General features: G+C 35.8%; 2 protein-coding genes across 2 annotated transcripts; one reads left to right on the top strand and one right to left on the bottom strand.

Moving 5' to 3' along the window:
- Positions 1-5,531: 5,531 nt before the first annotated feature.
- LOC110914165 (uncharacterized mitochondrial protein AtMg00810-like) lies at positions 5,532-5,894 on the bottom strand. Its single transcript, XM_022158976.1, has one exon. The coding sequence runs from the start codon at positions 5,892-5,894 to the stop codon at positions 5,532-5,534; it is 363 nt and encodes a 120-aa protein (XP_022014668.1).
- Positions 5,895-20,044: 14,150 nt separating this feature from the next.
- On the top strand, positions 20,045-22,460 carry LOC110914166 (receptor-like protein kinase FERONIA). The gene has a single exon (XM_022158977.2). It carries the CDS (start codon positions 20,058-20,060, stop codon positions 22,347-22,349), a length of 2,292 nt encoding a protein of 763 aa, XP_022014669.2. The 5' UTR covers positions 20,045-20,057; the 3' UTR covers positions 22,350-22,460.
- Positions 22,461-22,707: the final 247 nt, after the last annotated feature.

The raw sequence follows: 22,707 nt of genomic DNA, 5'->3' as shown, positions 1-22,707 counted from the left end.
GATGAAAAGTTACCAGAAAGGTTTAGCTGGGAGAATTTCACTTGGGATGACTATGATCCTAACAAAACTTCAAGTCAAAAAGCTTTTGTTGCTCGAATTGAAGAAGACAGTGATGATGATACTGAGTATTATGCAAGAAGGATGGCAAAACATTTGAAAATGATGGCAGAAAGTGATAGTGAAGATGAAAAAGCTAAAAAGAAAAAGAAGAAGGTCAAAACACCGGTTAGCAGTGATGATGAAGATGTTCCGGTGATCAGAAGAAAAGTGAAAGAAGTTCCAGCTTTCAAAATAGATGAAGAAGCCGATGCAAGGAAGAGTCCGGTGATTTGTGAAAACTGTGAAGCTATAAAGAAACAAAACAGTACTTTGATTCACAACATGAACAGATTGAAAGAATCTTCTGATGTGCTGAACAAAGCCATGAATCAATACAATGAATCTAGTGAAGAACAGGCTACAGCAATGAAGACACTTCAAGGAGCGTTCATGATAAAACAGAAAGTTGTGAACAGTTACATCGAGAAGTGTGTTGTTCTAGAACAAAAATTGGAAACTCAAAGAATTGAAACTGAAAGAGTTAATCGTTTGTTAAAAAGTTACTCATGTACTTCTTATGTCATTGACAGGATTTATCCAACTGTTGAAGGCATGAAGGCGTTTGAGGATGATGAAGTAACTGAAGAACATAAGGTTTCTGAAGAAAAGACTCCTGAAAAGAAGAAAGAAAAGAAGAAGGAAACTAAAGTAAAGACATCTGGTAAGAAACAAGGTGTCAGTTACAACAAGTGTCCACCCCCGCTTGAAAATGGATATTCTCCGAGAAATCCAAATTCAGAAAGAGTCGAAAAGGCCACAAACTTACAGTGGGAGTCGGAGTCTTCAGTCAATTTGCCAGAAAATATTGATTTCATGTTTACATCTTCTGGCACTGATCAACAATCTCAATTGATGAAGAAAGTGGTGGATCATGTGTTAGATAACGATGAAACCGAGGAGTCAAAGTCGGAGTCGATGTCAGAGTCAAAGTCAAAGTCTAAGTCCAACACTCCGAGTCAAACCGAAAAACAGGGCAAAAGAGTATATAATAAAGAATTCCTGTTATCAAAATCTAATTTGAATGATGAAAATTTCAAAGTGGCATATACTTTGAATGATTCTGACAAATTATATTCTGATGAGGAATTTCAAATAAGAGGTGTCAAAACCGAACTGATCAAAAAGGTTTTCAATCTAACAAAAATTAACATTTCTGAAATAAAAGATGTAAATCTTACTGATAAACCTAAAAAATACACGTCAAGAGTTCAACAAAGAGAAAACAAGAAAAAGGGTTACAGTTCTGGTTTTGGTTATCGAAAGAAACCAAACCATAACGGTAATTTCAATAAGAAAGGTCTTGGTTTTATTCCACCAGAAAATCATAAAAATGAAAAATATGTTCGGGATTTTAAATCAAAGATGATATTTGTTTCAGGCACATCTTCTGAAGAAGAAAAAGAAAAGTTGTTAAGAAAGCAGTCGAATAGAGATTTCCTTGCAAAGAAGCAAGAAGAGATGCAGACTGTTGATCAGAAGAAGGAAACTCGAACCTGTTTCAAATGGGGAAAAAGTGGTCATATTGCCATGAACTGTTCACAGGCAAAACAAATCAAACAGGGAGTTTCTAAACTGAAAGAGAAAGTGATTGAGTTTGAACCACCAATTGAGAGAACTAAACTTTTCAAAATATCAAAATTTGAAATTGGTGAATGTTCAAAGAGTTTTATAAGTGAAGAGCAAACCTTGACAACCAGAAATGGGTTGTTAAGAAATCTGATGATAGTTCTAGCAATGATTCTGATTCATCAAAATCAGAGGAGCTAACTTCTGGCGATGAATCTGATTCCACAAAGTCAGAGGAGCCACTAGTTGAGGAAAAAGATGAAAAATCAGTGCCGATTGTGGATGATGTGAATTTTCCACCAGTTCGGGCTGAAAATTTTAAGAAGAAAATTGGTAAAGTTGAAATTTCAAACCAATTTTATTCTGCTAAAAAGGTTTTTGATGTTGAAAAGGCCTTTAACCCCAAAGTGAAACACATCTTTTGAAAAATGGTTGACAGAAAAGTCAAAGGGGTTAAAGAGTTCTATAAGAAGAAGATGGTAGGTAGGAAACCGAGTATTGGTAACTCGGTATCACCCATGGCTGGTCAGGCTTGGGTGGATATTTTCTTTGATTAAAAAACCTGACTTGCTGGAGCTCCCAAGTGGGTAATCGTGGAGCATGAATCGGCATCATTCTTAAAAAGAGTTTGTTTTATGAAAATTTTAACATTGTTAAATTGTGTGGCAAGTCATACTGCCGGAGTTCCCAGGTTGGGAAGAGTGGAACAGGATTCGGCATCATTCTTTGTACCAGGTTTGATTGTGCATACCTACAATTGGTAATGGTTTGGACCTACAAGTGGTAAATCAGGGACATTAAATTGTACTTGATTTTCTACAAGTGGTATGTTTGGTATGTGAACTTTCAAGTGGTTGAAAAAGGGGATCAATTCATAAACTGATTGGTAAAACAATGTGATGATCATACCCCATCCTACAAGTGGTAAAATCAACTAAACTTATTTTCCGGAAAAACCATTTTGATTAAAACAAACTTAAGTGTTTTGAAATCATAATGGGAAAACAGTTTGTTGAGAGGGGGAGTTCTGATTGTTTATGCCAAGTGGATAGAGAATTGAAGCAATTCACATCAAGTTGTCACGTTACTTGTACAGTTTGTTTTCAAGTTTCTTTAATTGTTTTTGAATTTTAGGGGGAGTAAGAAATTTCTAAAAATCCAAAAACATTAGAAAATTTAAAAAATCCAAAAACATGATAAAATGGAAAATGAGTTTTGTTGTGAAAAGAGGAAATGATAGTACATCAGTGGACTATCACAACATATTAAAGATATGTAAAGTCAAAATGTGATAAACAATCTCAATGCGGATGTGTCAGTAGGTTTTTACACATTCAGTAGATTGTTTTCGAGATATAAACATAAATTTCAAACTTGCTTATCTCGTGGGTAACATTTCTTGGATATATAGGTAACCCCCGAAATCTTGTTTGAAAGGTCCCTCTTTCTGAGATACTAGGTCTTTATACTCAGTAATATCTGGGGTATTATCCCGGGACTTCTGATATTGCGGAAGCAATGGCCTAGTCCCCATATAATACTTTGCACGTGCTTGAAATATAGCGCTGCCCTCAGTACAAAAAATGATGAAACATTGCAAAACGCTAATCATGTACTGCTGAAGAAAAGATTCTCTAAAGGGAACACACCAAAAGACAAGCCGTCATCTCTCTGCTGAACGGAAGTTCTGACCTGAGCTCTCACGGTTTCGCATTTAACCCCTTTTACAGATATCATCTAGGTATACTCATCTGTAAGACTGAATATTGGGATCTGGATACGGGAGTATATTCAAGTGGTGGGACACGCGAATAAGTTTAAGTGCTTAAAACATTAATCTCGTATCTCGAAACAGTTGAACTTTGTTTGAAAATTTAAGTGGATCAGTATACTGACAATCTAAGTGAATTGTTTAGAACTTAAAATGTAAAAAGCTTAACGGTGTTGGTGATTTGTCTCAAAAACTGATATGATCCTCTTACGCAAGCTCACAAAAAGATTGTTCTGTAAATATTTCTTTACTACATTTCTTTGATCTCAAAAATCCAAAAAGATTTTCAGTGTGTTTTAGCATAAATTTTTGAAAAATCCAAAAAGACTTTCGACAACTGATGTTGAAGAACTGATTTTCAAAAATCCTAGTGCTAAACATGATGATCATTTTGAGGGGGAGTTTGTGATAGATGTGAGAAAAGATTTTGGATTGTTGTTCTACAAGTGGTCATCAGATTTTAATATTGTAACATCATTCTTGATTATTTGTCAATTTACAAGTGGTAAACAGACAACATAAATTTTTCAAATTATAAATTTGTGAAATTTATTGTGAGGTAGAGAATGTGCAGGTTCGCCAGGTTTCGATTCTTGAAAAGTCTGTGTTTAAAGAGCCAGGTTTCGATCCTGAGTAAAGTGTGAACCAGGTCACGATCCAGACTGCGATCCCAGCTTATCGAAAGAGGGAGTCTGTAGATGTTAAAGAGCCAGGTTATGATTCTGGAAGCCTGTATTCACGCAGGGTGCTGATGAACTTAAGGAATCAAGAGATCTGATCAAGAGAATTAGAGAGAAGCTAGAGTTAAGTACAGATCCTGGAAAAGGAGTTCGAGGGGATTCTGTTGATACTGATAGAGAAGAGAAAAGAGAGAGATTTGAGGATGCTTTACAATATAAGATACTTTGAAGAGAAGCCCGAAGACTAATAAAGACTGAAGCTGTTGAAAACTCGACACTTAAGACTCGTCAACATTCGAGGGGGAGTCTGTTGGTGCATGCGTCTGTCGACTTCGTCTTGTATCGAGTCTTGTACTTAGATTGTTAGAACAGGGCACGTAGTTCGAGATAATTGTAATTTCGCTTGTAATGGTTAATTCCGCTTGAAAGATGCATGAAGGTAATTCCGCGCGGAATTAGATTCCGCTTGGAATTCTAATTCCGCTTGGAACATCTTCAAGCGGAATCAAGAGCCTATAAATACCATTCATGCGAAATCATTTGTAAGAATTCCGGTTTCAGTGCCAAACTGCTGCCGAAGTGTCGTCTCATTGTAATCTGTTGTCAAATCAATCATACGATAGTTTAAAGTGTATATCTTGCTGAATTGATCTCAGTACGACTGTTTCCGCCTTTCGTACTAAGCATAAACTCTTCTAAACGACTCGTTCGGGTCAATATACGATCCTACAAAATTAGTAATAACAAAATATTCACATTAATCATGCCAATAATATCGGAATTGTATTATCGGCTAACAGTCCCCCGCAGTTTAAGCCGTAGAAGAGCAAAGGCATAAACTGGAACGGAACCACTGAAACAGGTGCTTAGGAAGGCCTTTGGTGAAGATGTCCGCATACTTGTAATCAGCTAGAACGTGGAGGACTTTAACAGCGCCAAGGCGCACCTTGTCCCGGACGAAATGAATATCTAGTTCAACATGTTTAGTCCTTTGATGTTGCATTGGGTTTTCTGCTAGATATACTGCTGAGATGTTATCACAGTAAACGATTGTAGCACGACTAACCGGAACGTGAAATTCAAGCAAGAGGTTACGAATCCAACTGATCTCGGCTACGGTGTTAGCCACTCCTCTGTATTCAGCTTCAACACTAGATCGAGAGACGGTGGTTGTCGTTTAGAGGAACACGAGATTAAATTTCCACCCATGTAGACATAATAGCCAGACGTCGACCGTCGAGAACAGGGCACCCACCCCCATCCGCATCGGAGTATGTTTTCAAGCCGGTGGACTTGGAGGGTGTGAGTTGTAAGCCTTATGAGTGAGTACCTTTGATGTATCGAAGTATCCGTCTGAGCAATTGAAAATGTGGTTCTCTGGGGGCATGCATGAAGAGACAAACCTGCTGGACCGCTTAGGATATGTCAGGGCGAGTAATGGTGAGGTACTGCAAGGCACCCGCCAAGCTGCGATACAAGGAACTGTCAGAAAATGGGACACCATGGGTGGCGCTGAGTTTTAATCCAACCTCAACTGGTGTGCTAACAGAGTTGCAATTGGTCATGTTTGCACGAGATAAAATGTCAGCCGCATATATCGATTGTGATAAAAAGAAACTGTGCTTTTGTTGTTGAACTGCTATACCCAAGAAGTGATGCAATTTTCCTAGGTCGGTCATGTTGAACTTAGCAGATAGTGACTTAATGATGTTGCGAAGCAAGGAGTCACTAGAAGCAGTGAGAATGATATCATCCACATATAAAAGAAGGTACGCCATTTGGTCTTGACGTGATCGTGTCGTCCCGATCAGTCAAAACCTAATTAAACCTAGGTAGCTAGGGTAAGTCGGGTATCGTATCCACAAAGTGCATGTGGTCAGTATCACACGACCTGTTCGATTAGTTAGACTATTTACAAAAATGTACAATGTAATTATGATCAAGCTTGCTAATTTTTAGTTGTTTGTTTGGTTTGAGAAGAAATCGGAATGAACTGACAAATTGCTATTATCGAAAACAATGATTTATTAACTAAGATTGCAAAACTAGCTACCTAATTGAAAACAAGAATTGGGACTACGGATCTCACCCGGTTCGATAATTGTAAGACCTAGGGTTCCTACATATTTTAACTTGATTCAATTTCATATAGCGATTAACGGATTTCTATCACGAAGCTTAGGTGCCAATTGCTATCAACGTCATAGACAACGGACCATAATGCACTTCGTTACCTCGAACATGTAAATCCTAATCTAAGATAAGGCATGATTGCACATAACCATTTCGCAAAGTCAAATTTTATCATCACTCAACAATTTACGAGTTCGAAACAAATGCAAGACAATTATCAAACGTTTCAAATGCTAAACAATTTGTCACAAAATCAAATCGAATACAAATACATAAACCCTAGAAATCTTATAACAATCTACACCGGGGTGAAACCGAGTAGACTAGCTGCTCATGGTTGAAGGGACACGATCACCGGATGACGAGCACGAACTCTAAGCCATGACCTTGAGTCTTGGAGGAATGATGGAAGTTAGGGTTTAGGGTGTGGATGATGAATGGATGAATATGATAGTGGTGAATGGGATGAAGATGATGGTGATGATGAACTAGGGTTTTGAAGTGTGGATGGTGATGGGTTAGAGGTTAGAGGTGATTAGGATGGTGTTAGGGACGATTAGAGGTGAAGAGATATGAAAAAGATGATAGGGAATGGTCCACGATGTGTGTTTTTATCGTCCCCAACTTGTAACCCCCCGAAAATTAGTCAAAACCTCACCTAAAAACCATCCTCAACTCATTAAACAACAAAATTCGCAACACACATATAACGCGATGGAAATGGAGAGGAGAAGAAAAGGTGAAGCAATCCCAAACACCCTCAATATAGATTATGTTTGTTTGTTACGTTGTTTGTGTAACCCGTTCACCGGACGGGTATTAAACTAGTTATTTTGGATATTGTTGTATTTGATATATTTGACCTTATATGAAAAGTGTGACATTTAATCTTGGCATGTTTAATTTATGAAATTTTAATAAGTGCCCTAAGCTTTGGACAATCATTATGTCTCATACCATTCCGATGTGGGTCGAGGTATGACACACTTCCATTTTACAGTTGACGATTTCATAGTTGTCAATTGATTGTTGGTTTATCCGGTTTAAATCTATTGGTATCTCATTTTAGAATGTGTAGTTGAATAGGCGTGTTTGATTTCGAGATGGGTTAATCGATCGTTAAATCCATAGTTAGTTGACCGCCAAGAGATAATACGGTTAATATTTAATCTTATAGAAAACTTTCGTTGTTGATGAAATTACATGATGATATAAGATCTATCCAAAGGAGATGAGGTCCTTTTGATCAACCAGGGGCGGACCCAAGTTATGGGGTGGGTGGGCGGCCGCACCCTTTGAAAAAAAAAATTTAGTGGTATTTTTCGTGAAAAATCCAGACCGCACCCCTTGGAAATTTCCGTCCGCACCCCTTGAAAAATTCCGACCGCACCCCTTGAAAAATTCCGACCGCACCCCTTGGAAATTTTCGTCCGCACCCCTTAAAAAATGTTAGGAATTTATGTAAAAGAAATTGTGAACACGGATTGAAACCTGATCAAATTATGTAAACAAGTTAGCCTACACCCCCTTTAATAAAACTTAAATTCAATCCATCAAGCCCAATAACTTAATACTCATTCAAGCTCAACCCAACTACTAGTTTTGTTAAACAAACCAGTCCACATAATAAAAAAAAAAAAAAAAAAAAAAAAAAAAAAAAACCCAAATCGCTGCCACTTGCCAGCGACTCCCGCCCTCCCTCTGCCTCACTTTAGCGCCCAGCGACAGCATAATTCCGGCCGGCAATTGCAAAATTTCGGCTGCAAACTGGTTAATTCAGGCCGCCCCTAATAGGTACATGTTTTTTACTAGGGCTTATAATAATTACTAGGGCTTGAAATTCAAAATTTTGATTGGCAAACATGTTTGTTGATTATATGATTGTTGATTGCAAATAATAATTACTAGGACTTGAAATTCAAAATTTTAAATTGAAAATTAAGGAAAATGGGCTATGGTTGAACACTTGAAGATCCTTGTTTATTTTGTATGTGATAGGATTAGGAATGAACAATGAGTAGGGAAGTTATGCCGCGATTTCTCAAGAGGAAAGGGGTTAAACCACTTTTTTTCACTGAATTATTCTAATTAAAGACCAATGTATGTTATAGATAAGTTTTTTTTTTGTTCTTTTATTGAATGATTAAGAGAAATAAAAGTAGGGATGGTTTGAACTTTGATGTTTTTTTGTTTGATAATGTGATAGGAAGTTACGAACTAGGGTTTGATTGTTTGAGAATTGAAATGGACCCGACCCGATCCGGCCTGCTATGAACCAATTTTTTCTATAGCTAGGGGTCTAAAATCTTTAAAAAATTTCCGCACCCCCAGAAAAAAAATCCTGGGTCCGCCAGTGTGATCAACCATAAACATTCCAAACAGAATGTTATAAATTCCATCGGTGGGAGGAAAGAATTGCAAAATCCCATTAGCATTTGAAAGCATTCCTATTCAAATTCCATCCCATATCAACTAAACACTAATTTTGGTGGAAAAAATCCCATTAGTATTGGAAAGTATACCAATTCCAATTCCGGTTCCTATGAATTCCACGAAACAAACTAAAAGTATTCGGTTTTATGAGCTTTCGTTTTGTGAGATCTAGCACCTGGATTTGTTGACCTAATGGCATTCCAACAAGGTTAGATGTTTACTCGCAACAGTGTGCTTGATCAAAACCACTATGATTATATTCATTGTTTTCAATTTGGTTTGCATCCAGATTCCAAGTGAGATTTGGACTGGGTTGTACACATGTTTCGCTAACACAAAAAATTTAAATTACGTATATGAAATCGAACAAAGTTAATGGAATTTAGTATTAAGCCTTAAATATGTTACAAAAGAACTAAAAGTATTCGGTTTTATGAGCTTTCGTTTTGTGAAATCTAGCACCTGGATTCGTTGATCTGATGGCATTCCAACAAGGTTAGATGTTTACTCGCAGCAGTATGCTTGATCAAAACCACTATGAGCTTTCCTTTTGTGAGATCTAGCACCTGGATTCGTTGATTTGGACTCGAAAGGTGTCACTTGAGCCAAACCACATAAATCATATCTACTTAATTTTTGGAACGACAATCTATCCCAAGCTTACTCCTAAACTACACCCTAATCGTTTAAGTAATTAACACTATATATGATATCCCAAATATAATAAATGATTTCAAAGAATGTCACGTGTCACTATGGGAATCACTCTCCCACATCTATCTTTTACGCTAATTATAATTTAAATAATATTTTTTATTTCTACAATATAGAAATATAAATATTTATATGATCTCTATCTCTTCTTTATCTCTATCTTTTCTCTATACCTAACAAATTAAAACCTTAGCTAGGGGAATCGTGACACAATTTTAGACAACCTTAATTTTTATTTTTCCAACTAAACCGTATACTCACTTAACATACACATGGATCATTACTTATTTCAAATTTACCCGATTTCCTCTACAGTATTACCTTTAGTACATTTCTTATTTCGTTTTTCTGAAACTCACACGTTTTCATTAATTACACTTTACCTTTTTTAATAAAAATTTTATTGACCGTTATTTATTTCTATCTTTCTAAATTTAAGAGTTGTGATTTTATCTATCTTTTGCATTTTATAAATACACATATTTAAAATTAAAAAAATAAAACCAAGTTTTTATAAATTCAAATCGTGTAATGTAATACAAGAGATTCTAATTCCTAATAATTAAATAAAAACCAGCTAATAACTAAACAAAAAGCTATAAATATAATATAAGCCTTTTTTTCTTATCTTTGCAATTTATTTATTCTATAATCTACTGCACCTCTGTGAGCAGTCTCTGTCCATCACCAATCCCACTTAATTAAACGTCCTTAAATTCATCATAAGCGACCTTATTTTTTGAAAGGTGGAAAGGACATTATTCAAGCACTAATTTATCCTAAGAAAACCATGATGTTCAATGAACGAACAAGCACCACTGCCATCTTATGGCTATCAATCATCATGCTTGTCATGATGATGCTGATCAAAGACTGTGACGGATGGATGGCGGCCTGCAACGGCAGCACTGCGGCTGAGTGTCGGGTTGTGGTGGACGAAGTGCAAGAATTTATGATGGATACAGAAGATCATAGGCGGATTCTGGAAGGATATAATGATCATCTTGTTTATGGCACCGCTCTTGAAAAAGGTAAGGGGGCTTGCGGCAATACGTGTACAGGTAGAGTTACTGGTGGTGGTAAACGCCAGAAGTGCACGCTTTACGACAGATCTTGCAGATGATGAGCAGGGGTGTTGGTTTTTGTGGATTAGTATTATTGTCGTGGCCCGTGGGTGATGTTGTGATCAAGCTGTAATTTGTTTTACCGTTTGATATTTGGTCTGAATAAGTATCGATGATATATGGAATGTAAATCCTTTGTGGTGATTATTGTCTAATATATTTGTTATGAAATTGTGCTTTACGACTCTAACTTAATGCATTTAGGCACTTGGACAAAGTGTTATTACAAATTTACAATATTCTTTTTTGGCTAAATTTATCGTCAGACCAGGTGATCATTGTTTTTAAAGCCTGTCACGTAATCAACAATGATGAGGTGAATTATGAGGGCCGGAAGGGCTTGCTAAGGAGAAGGTGAGATGAGAGAGAGATAGTGTGTGTATGCAACGGCGGAACCACGGGATGGTTTGTGGGTCACCGTGGATTATGCCTATAGTTCTTAAGGGGAGTGGGGGTAGTCACAAGTGATGAAATTCCATCACTCACAAACATCCAATCATATTCCGCCATGTCAGCAACCACTATTCTATCACTCACAAGCATTCTTTAGTGGCGGTGGTCATCACTACTGATGGGATTCCAACGTACAAGTATTAATACACAACATACAAGTCATACACATACAATCAACAATTTTACAACGCCTGATCCTTTCCACACGTGTATAATTCCACGCGTTATTTTTGTGGGTGGCGGCGGTATGCAAGTCTTCATCACTTGTGATGGGAGCTCCATTAACAGACCACCCCCACTCCCCTAACATATGTATATACTTCTTTGGAGCAGTTTTGTCTGGGTTGCGGCGTGCAAGGACTGTTACCGTTCCATGTGTTCATGTGTACGTTAGAAGTATCGAACAAGGGTACTTTCCACGAAATAAATGATTTTAAAATAAGTTGTGGTTTGGTTTATAAATTTTGATAGATCTAGATTGGAAATTCTACTTCTAACATATTTAGTTTACATAATTCGTTATTTTTTTTCTTTGTGAAGAAATATGCAATTTTATTTTAGCAAATCCTCAACCCAAACAATCTGTTCAAACTACTCCGCTGTGAGAACTTACACTGTGTTCCAGAGTTTACTAACCGAAGGAAAGGAAAGGAAACAAAAAGAAAGTAAAAATATTTTGTGTTCCAGAGTTTCATTTAAGGAAGGAAAAGAAAGGAAAATAAAACATGTCGTGTTCCCGAGTTTCATTTAAGGAAGGAAAAGAAAAGAAAGGAAGTGACAGGAAAACTAGGCTAAATTCTTTAATTTTTCTTTCCTTCCGATTTGGGAGGAAACGGTGGGAAAGACATTTTTTTTTTCCTTTCTCGTCCTTTCCTTTCTCACTTTTGCTTTCTTTTCTTATCCCTCATTAAGTTAACTCGGGAACAGAGCGTTAGGGTGAGCAGGGTGGAAGCGGGGTAGGGACAGTTTACCGTGTGGGAACACCGCCACCGATCCCCAAGTCACCGCAATGTTCGAACGAATTCAGGGATTAATCACCGCACCTTTTTTTTCGAATGTTGATTTATTATAACGGCATCATAGCCGTTAGTTTTAATCAATGTTGTATAAGGCGCTAGGCGCTAGTCGGGCGGCGGGGTACCTCCTAGGGATTAATCGGATTGGGTTTTTTATGTATAATTTTATAAATTTGTATATAAAAAACATTAATTTTATACTTTTTATCTATAAAATTGAAAATTTAGGGACCAAGTGTAAACTAGTGAAAATAGAGAGTGGTTAAATGTTAAAAACACTAAAACATTATTAAACCTAATCCCACCATCATTCTTATATGCCTTTTCTCCCCTGACCATTGTTCATCAGACCCCCAAAATTCTCCTTCATTAATCATGGCGACATCAGGAAACTCTTTGCTGATGTTGATTTCTCACAGTGGAAACTCGTCTTGACTCGAAATTGGTCCGAGTTTGGTTCGAATTCTGGTAAGAACATCTTTCCCTTGAGCGATTAGGTCTAATCTTGACCCATTCTGATCCAATGGCTACCGATTGTGACCTAATTTTGACCGACCAGGTCCGATTTTCAGCAGGATTTCCACCAATTTTTCCCGACTTTGACTGAAGACTTTTATCGCCTAATTTGAACGATTTCGGAAAATCTAGGCGGCAGACCTCCGACGAGCGACTAATCGCCGCCTAATCGCCGCCTAGAACCGGTTTCTACAACATTGGTTTTAATAAAAAAATTAAATTGTTATCTATTTAAACTCCACTTATATATCTCATTTTTCTCACAGCTCAAATCTATAAACTACAAACCTCTCATACACCATGGATCATAAACAAATCAAGGGTGATGCCAAGAAAAAAGGTTCGGGATCCGGTTCGAAGCCGAGGGGACGTGGCTCGCAAAGTAGGCGAGACTGTTCGAGCGGTCAAAGTGCACCATTTCAACTCTCACTCGATTATTCACCACACTCACAACCTCCACTTTTTTACTCCCAAACCTCACAACCGAGACGCAAAACAATGGTTCCAAACAATCAAATAAATGCAAGTCCAAACACACATTTAAGATGAGAGACTTGTACATGGTCGAACATAGACCTAAGTGTCTAACGAGTTTAGGACACATGTAGGTTGTGAGACATACACGGGACCCCGATATTTCTAGCACATACACTCGGACGCAAACAGTGAATCCATGTCCTCTCTTTTAAACATTTTTCAGTTTTTAAACTTTGGGGGGAGATACATGTTACAAGTGGTATGATAACCAAGGGAATGAAACAACATAGATCATGCGCGAATAGGGTCGAAACATAAGTAGTCATTAATAACATAAGTAGTCTATTGGGTTTTGGCGAGCCCCACTCTTGGTCCGTGAGACCGTGGGGGTTCTTTTGTGACCCAGTCGAGGGTAATCGACACAAAAATCGTCAATGGTTGGTTGTTTCCTATGTCGGCACACATATTATTATCCTTCCAAAACATTAATGATCACCGATTTTATAGACGATTTACATACCGGATTTCATACTAACATACTTCAAAAGTTTTAAAGATTCATTTGATACAAAACAAACACATAAATTTACCAACTTTATGTTGACTTTTCAAACTTACATGTATTTCAGAAAATTAGTGGATTTCGCGTAGAAACAAGTCAAGAAACAAGAGTCGGAAACTGGATGCCATCTTTTTGGAGGGTTTAATTCACATGTTCTGCCTTCGTGTGATATATGGAAATACAAAGCCTTGATTTGTATAAACTATATTTTTGTGAACAAGTCTTTGTAAAACTTTATTCTTTTGGATTGTCTTACATGAACAAAACTTATGACTTGTATTTTTATTTAAATTAATCTTATAGATGGACATCGTACTTATTTTATTCATATAGCATATTTATTTTATCGTATGCGATGATTACTCAACAATATCACACCTCGCGCTTCTGCCTACGAGCGGGTGTGACATCGAACATGGATGATTTTCCTCTCGTGTTGCAGCGGAGAAGTGTATCACGATATCAGCACATGTTATAGCAAACGAAATAAAAAAAAAGTGATAACAAACCAAAAAAATATCTACATGTGTTCGATTTAGCTGGGAAGAAAAAAGTAACTACAAGCCAATCTCGATATTTATAGTACCTCCGTCCTATTAAAAGTGTCCTATTTTGAATCTTCAAAATCTTTATTTATAAACTTTGACTTTAAATAATTTTGTTTGTGTTAGATAATACTTGATGAAAGTTATATGATTTAAGTGTGTTTTACAAGTGTTTTTATCGGGTTAATTTTCATCAAGTTTTATATAACACAAAAAATTAACTATATCTTAAAATGAAATGTCGGTGCTACAGTGGCATCGACCAAATTACACTATTGCCCTTTCTTACGAAATTACAATGATGTCCTTCATTGGGATTCAGTTGGTGACGACAAGTACAAGAGATTTTCCCAGCCGTTGACCAACACAGTTAGAAGAATAATTTATCTTGACGGTCCTGCCAGAATCCATTGCAACTGCCAGAACATAATTGAAACCACCATGTTAATAATACAATGGCTCCGTCACCGCTGCTAGCATAAGCCTTAAGACAACTAGAATGTCAAACGCCAGAAACAACAAAAATATTGGTTGAAAATAAAAAAGAGGTTAGGAACCTTACCTTGAAACCCTAGCCGCCACAGATCAGACTGAGAAAACCACATGCAACGGTACAGCGAGACTATGGTGACCTTGAAGAATCGAAAATGGCTGGGGTGTCTTAAACGCCAGTTACCGGATAAACAGAAATCAGAGCTAAGGGAACATGGAGCGTTTGGTCTCCGGCGGTGTACTATATCGTGTTGCCTGAGAGAGTATAGAGAGATATCGGAAAAAGGTGAGATCGAGGAGAGTGTTAGTGATATTGAGGGAGGCGTGTGGCGACAATACGGCGGAAGAAGGCGGTGATTTGAGGAAGTAGACGATGGGTCTCAGAAAACTGTGCCACTTCTCACAGTCAAATTTCTTTTTGCTTTTGCTTATACTTCGTACTACTCTGTCTCCCATTACCCATTTCCCCAAACGACATTTTCAATTTTTACATTTATTAGTTTAACGGTTTTATTAACTTAAGTAAAATTATTTCTTAAAGAAACAAGTTTTTGCTAAAAAAGATTGTCGTTTATATATTTTTTTCCATGAAAAACAACTAATATATGTTGGAACAGACATTGGGCGTAATACATACGACGTGTTTGGGATTCCTTCTCAAAAAGGACTTTTTAACTTTTTTAAAAAATTAATAAGTCAGAAATTGTGACCTATTAACTTCTACACTCACATCACATGCAATCCTAAACACACTACAAGTTCCTTTTAATATTTCAAGAAGTTAATAAGGGTGTTAGGATTGGCAGCGGTAAACCACATCGGCAACCGCTGCCAACTCTTTTGCCGCTCAATGTTGCCGAAAATGGGGGAGATTTCGGTGAACACCGATGCGGGGAGAGGGAGGGGAGGAGAGAGAGGGGGTGTGTGGGGTGGGGTGGGGTGAGGTCCATGCTATCTCAACCAATCACACATTTTTCCTTTTTTTTAATAGTTTACCACTTCACCAAGTGCCTAACCATTCCCAACACTTTTAAGCATAGTTTACCACTTTGACATGATACACTCTCATTAGTTGATTTTTTAGTTTGCTAAGTGTTTAACCACTTCTTACACCCTAAGTTAATAAGTTGTGAAAATAAGGAATCCCAAACACCCCCATATTATTGCTATTATAATTTTTTATGTTTAATGTAAAAAGTACTTGAAGTATTTCCTATTTAAGTATTTATAACCCACTTTTGATATCCGGTCCAACCAATCAAATCAGAAGTAATCGAAGCACAAACAAAATGTCATCAAACCTAGAACAATTCGGGTTTAAATCCTAATTGTATATAACCTTAAAAACCATGCCCCATGACCATCGTTTCAAGTTCTCCTTTGTCCCCTCAAGTTAATAGACTTTTAACCTTTAACCCTAATCTTTTGATAAGTGACAAGTTGACACTTAACTTTTAGTATTAAACAACTTTGATCCGCCCATTTATTTTTACTTCATGACTTCACACCTCATCATCTCCAACACTTTAACCTTTTGTTTAAATTACTTTACGACTTTATACTGCAACATGGAGACGTTATACTCTTTTTATCTATGCCTAACCACGTTAATGCCATTACCATAACATATGTAACAAAGTAAAAAAACGCAACACGTCACACGTGGGAATCACACATCAATGTCATCACCGTAACACGTGTAACGAAGTCACAAATGTGACGTTGCCGCCGCAACGCGCGGCACGAGTAAAAATCTAGTATATAATTAAAGTCAAAGTTTATAATAAAGACTTTGAAAATTCAAAATATGACACTTTTAGCGGGACAGAGAGAGTATATTGTTTATTGATCTCACGTTATACTATTAATTTTCAGTATTTATATATAAATTATAGGACATAATACCTAAGGGGAAGGTTCATTTGAGAAGAAAATTTAATTGAGAAGAAAAAAAACAAAGGGTAATTTTATAAAACATTAAATAGTTTTTTCATTTAACTCTTTTATTATCTTTTTTTACTAATTAATTAGTCATAAAGACTATTATCCTCCACATTAACTTCTTTTTGCCTACACACATCAAAAGTTATCCTACATATTTCGAAATTCATCATACACGTTGAAATTTATCCTACACAACTTGTAATTTATCCTACACAACTCGTAATTTATCCTACATTTTAAATTATTTTATTTTATTTTGTTGAAAAAATATATATTTTGAAGATAAGTTACAAAAAATTTAATGTAGTTAGCTATTAAAGAGGAAGACTACAAATTAATGACCTATGTAGATTTACCAATGTGTCCTTATAGTAACATTAAATACTTATCTATACTATATAATAAAAGAAACAAGTTTTGGGACACTTGTCATTCTCTCATTTATTTGATTAAAATTATTAATAATACTTAAAATGATAATATTTAATCTAAATTAATACAAATTCTTATTATTAATAATATTTAATCAAATCTAAAATCTAATCTAATACAAATTTTTATTATCAATAATATTCAATCAATAGATTAGATGATTTAATTAGTTATCAAACTACTATCCTTATTCTTAAATATGATTTCGTAGTATATGAGATGCAACAAAATTTGATAATATGTCATATGTAAGATCTTGGGCATTATTAAAGTGCATATCGTAACGAAATCTTGATTAATAGAAATTGGAATTGAGTACCCTAAAAGAATTTGTTATATATTATAAATCTATATCTATAGTCTATAATAAAAGAAAGCTGTTTTGAAACACTTGTAATTCTCTCATTTAATTGATTAAAATTATTAATAATACTAAAAATAATAATATTTAATCTAAATTAATACAAATTCTTATTATTAATACTATTTAATCAAATCAAAAATCTAATCTAATACAAGTTTTTATTATCAATAATATTCAATCAAATCTAAGAAGAATTCATACGAATTCCAAAGTTGATATTAACTTTCAAATAATTAAAAAAAAATCCGCCTAACATCACAAATGTTTCTGTTAAATTCGAATAATTAATTTGTTCAACTATCACTATTATCTTTATCATTCAGTACGGTTAACCGGTTAATCATAATACAACCTCCCACCTATTCAATCATATGATTTTCATTCTTATATTAACTAAATAAATAAAGATTAATATTCAATCTTAACCTGCTTTAAATATAAAAAAATCCGTTAGTTTTGATTAATATTCAATCTTATCCTACTTTAAATATAAAAAAATCCGTTAGTTTTTTAAATATATTTTTTAATTTGGTATATAAAATCATATTTATTCAACCCATATAATACACGGGGGTTTTTAAAAAATATAACTTTTTTTTATTATTTGGTAAACAATGTTACATTTATTCAACCCGTGTAATACAATGGTTTTAAAGATATAAGTTTTTTAATTATTTGGTATATAATATTGCATTTATTCAACCCATGCAATAAAGGAGACTTTTAAAAAGATAATGTTTTATTATTTGATATATAAAATTCATTTATTCAACCCGTGTAATACACGGGGTTATAACCTAGTATTAAATAAAGTAAAATAAACCATTCTTATTGGTTGAAATTTCTTCTTTTTTCTTCTTAAAAAAAACTCTTCTCATTTGAACTCTCCACTAATACCTAATAAGTGCATTTTTTTAATATTTACATAAATATTAGCAATATTCAATAAAATTATGTTTTCACGGTAATTCATTCTATAAGTTAAAATATAAATTATCCCAAACGGATGATTTATAGTCGTTCATGAACACGCATTCAAATCATTAATTTTTTTAGAGACTTAGAGCATATTAACAGGGGCGTAGCTTTCAAGGGGGCGGGGGCGACCGAACCCACCGAACTTTTCGTTCAGTAGTGTTATGTATGTACGTTTCGTATAGAATTTTTTAGATATATATATTTTCGCCCCCCCCCCCCCGATTTTATAAAAATAAAATCTACTTATATAAAATTTTTAGGTCCGGTGACTTCCGACCTCCCGATGGAAATTTTCAAGCTTCGCCGGTGCATATTAAAATAATGTTTTGTTAAGAGGCAAATGGGAAACACATTTATTTACAACCCAATCTAAAAAAAACTATTAATATGACCTAACCTCACTATATCATTATTTTAAATCAACAAACATAGATTTTTTAAGCAAAAATATAATATATCTTTGTGTAACATGTAAAGATAATATCAAACTTTGTTGGCATTTATTGATAAAAGCATGAAAAAAAATCATGATAAAATATGGTGCATATTAGCACTTAACACTAATCACAGCGGATTTTGTTATAGTATAGAATAATTTGTTATAGTATAGAATAATAACTGTTCACTTTTTTTAATATTATTTTTCTAAACTTTATTAGTTATTACTCGGCACCGCACAACCTTGCTGCAAAACATACTTGGGCCAACGTAGGCTGCAAATTCAGTTCGACTTGGTCCGACGATTGATTTGTATATTATAAAAAACCTTCTAGCTCAACCAATGGTGGTGGCCAATGGGACGATAAGAACGGCATTGGAAAGACATCTTTCAATATGCGTTTAAAAACAGTGTTTTAAAAGAGAGATAAGTCCTAAAGAGGTTATAACAATATTTATTTATTTAATTTTGGCGAGAGTCTAGTGTTGTATTATGTATATATTTATAATATAATTATAATTATAATTATAATTATAATGTAATATAATAGGTAGACTATGTCATGGAGTAACTTTTGAAATGTTATCAAAGATAAATTTTCTTAGGTTAATATAGCTAGATCTGACTTCTTAACATTTTTTTTTGACACCATTTGATGTGTAACTGTTTTGTGGGCTATGTTTTTAAAATGATTTTTGGGAAAGAGAGGTAGGAAGAACAGAGAAAGTGAGGTCCCTGCAAAGAGTGATAGACGAGGAATTTTCATTTAGACAAGCTAAGAGCACCGATAACGCGAGTGGTGTGATTTCGGGCAAAATTTCCAAAACCCCCTATCCAAATCGTCCGTGTTGTGGAGCTTGTTTGCACCACTCGTCCTTAAGCTTCGTTCGGAATTCCAAACCCGTTTCAAACGTGAGAGTGAACTTGACTTACATACAAACAATTTTATTTTAATATTTTTATATGAAAAATGAGTGTTTAAAAAAGGATGTAGCGTTATAGAAATAATATATGTTTTTGAGAATTTTTGAAATATGATGTGACAGTGAGATATTGGTGGGTTAATGAGGAGGGACACGGGGCAGGGGGTGTAGTTGGAAGCTTTAAATCATAGAAATTCCATGGATCGTCACGTGTGAAATTGTAAATGGTGTAAGTAATGGTAGGTCTCTTCATGTTTGTTAGTGGTCATGATACATTTGAAATTTAATATTCAAGCTGAAAAGTCACAAGTTCGGTGCTATATATCATCTCTAAAGGACTAGCAATAGTACTCTTAAGAAAACACAAGCTAAGCTAAGCTAAGTATCAACCACATCATGTCCCCCTTCAGTTTACCACTATTTTCTTTGCTAATCCTCTTCATCACCATGATCACTGGAACCACGCAACCATACAAAGCTACCGATTACTTCTTCCTCGACTGTGGCTCATCCTCCACCAACACTTACAGCCAGAAATGGGACCGAGATAACAAAGACAACTTTTTCCCTTATTCCACCACGCGAATCCTTAAAACCACTTCGTTCACCTACACTTTTCTTGTCACTAAAGGTCCAAAATTCCTTCGACTCTATTTCAATCCAGACACATACTCCAGCCGCAATCCAAACCCGCCTTTCTTCTCTGTATCATCCAACGGCTACTCTCTTTTAACCAACTTCAGTGCTTCGTTAACTACTTCATTTCTGGCTAAGACCCACTCTTCCCAGGTAATTCCCTACTTTGTCAAAGAATTCCTTATCCATGTAAACAATACACAAATCCTAAATGTTACGTTTACTCCCTCGCCTAACTCGTATGCCTTCATCAACGCTATTGAAGTTGCTTCAATGCCTGAAAATCTGTATTTTAATGCTAAGACTCCTAAATACATTAATCAGCTTAAAGGACCAGTTATTGGTAACAACACCGCCCTTGAAAACATTTACAGGCTAAACATGGGTGGGGGACAAATATCTGGTTGCAATGATACCGGTATGTTCCGATCATGGGATCCAGATAATAACTACATCTACGGACCAGGGACAACGCAGGTTTATGATACTCCCATCAGGTATACCATGGATACACCGAATTATACCGCACCTGAGCTGGTTTATCAAACCCAAAGGAGTATGGGCAAGCGGGCCAACAAATACAATCTAACTTGGATACTTCCTGTTGATTCTGGATTTTATTACATGCTCCGGCTCCATTTTTGCAACATTATACCAAGATACACCGAAATCGGTCAGGTTGTTTTTACAATCTTCATTAATAACCAAACTGCTGAGCAGGATGCTGATCTATTCTATTGGACGCAAGGTAGCGGGTATCCTGTGTACAAGGATTATATTGTGTTTGTCAATGATCTCGATGGCCACCAAAGCAGGCAAGATTTGTGGCTTGCAATGCATCCTAGTCCTTATAAACATCAATATGCCGATGCTTATTTAAATGGTTTAGAAGTTTTCAAGTTAAGCAAGGACCATAATCTTTCAAGCCCAAACCCGAAACTTAGTCTAGGCAACCTACAACAAAGTTCCATTATAGAAGGGAACAACAAGACTCCATTATATGCCATAATAATTGGTGTTTGTGGAATTTTAGTCTTGTTGTCTATTGTACTTATAGTTTTACTGCAAAAAAGGGGAGTCAAACACCACAATACCACCTGCGATCAGCAATCACAGGCTCAAATTTCTAGCGATGCAACACTGCCATCAAATCGTTGCCGTCGATTTACACTTCAAGAAGTCAAAACTGCTACCAATGAATTTAATGACAATTGTTGCATTGGCGGCGGAGGGTTCGGTAAGGTGTATAAAGGGTACATGGACAACGCTACAACCACCGTAGCAGTTAAACGCCTCAACCTGTCATCCAGCCAGGGTTTACGAGAATTCATAACAGAAATATTGTTATTATCTATACTACGCCACGTCCATCTAGTGTCTATGATCGGATACTGTGAAGATGATGGAGAAATGGTACTTGTGTATGAATACATGGCCCATGGGACTCTACAGGAACATCTCTACAACACGAACAAACCTCCTCTCTCATGGAAAAGACGTCTCGATATTTGCATTGGTGCAGCCAAAGGGTTGCATTATCTCCACTCGTGTGAAAAGCGTGCAATAATTCATCGGGATGTCAAGTCCACAAATATTTTACTGGATGAAAACTGGGTTGCTAAGGTGTCTGATTTTGGTTTATCAAAGCTAGGCTCCAAAGATCCATTAAAAGCACATGTTAGCACCGCGGTTAAGGGTAGTTTTGGGTATATAGATCCTGAATATTGCCGAACCAAACAATTGACAGAGAAGTCTGATGTGTACTCATTTGGAGTGGTTCTTTTCGAAGTGTTATGTGCAAGACCGGCTGTCATTCAATGTGCGAGAGACGAACAAGTGAGCTTAGCAGAATGGGCCAAGAGTTGTAATCGAAAGGGAACACTACAAGAAATCATTGATCCAAAACTTAGAGGTGAGATTGCTCCTGGGTGTTTAAGGAAGTTTGGAAAGGTAGCAAGTAGTTGCTTGCATGAGGAAGGGAGAGAAAGACCTGCAATGGAGGAGGTGGTTTGGGGACTACAGTTTGCACTGGAACTACAAGAATGGTCATGAGACAATATCACAAAATCAATAAGATTCAGTGACTAGTAGGTACTCCTATTATACAGGTGAAATTTTCTTTTCACTTAAATATCCTAGTAATTAATAGGATTTCAGGTTAAAAAAAACTTGTACCATTGCATACTTGGTTGTAAATAATTACTCAATATGTCATATACGATATAAAAAGAAGTCTTACTTCATATTTTAGATGCAATCACAAATTGAATACCAAATGCACTTTCTTATATACATAAGGGCAGGGGTGGTCATCACTCACCACTCACTCATCACTCACAACATCCAATCAAGTTTCGTCATGTCATTAACTATTATTCCATCACTCACAACCTTTTTTAATGGAAATGGT

The sequence above is a fragment of the Helianthus annuus genome, chromosome 15 (genome assembly GCF_002127325.2).
Source record: "Helianthus annuus cultivar XRQ/B chromosome 15, HanXRQr2.0-SUNRISE, whole genome shotgun sequence".
Lineage (NCBI taxonomy): Eukaryota > Viridiplantae > Streptophyta > Magnoliopsida > Asterales > Asteraceae > Helianthus > Helianthus annuus.
The sequence above is the reverse complement of the archived record's forward strand: the minus strand, read 5'-3'. Positions and strand labels throughout refer to the sequence as shown.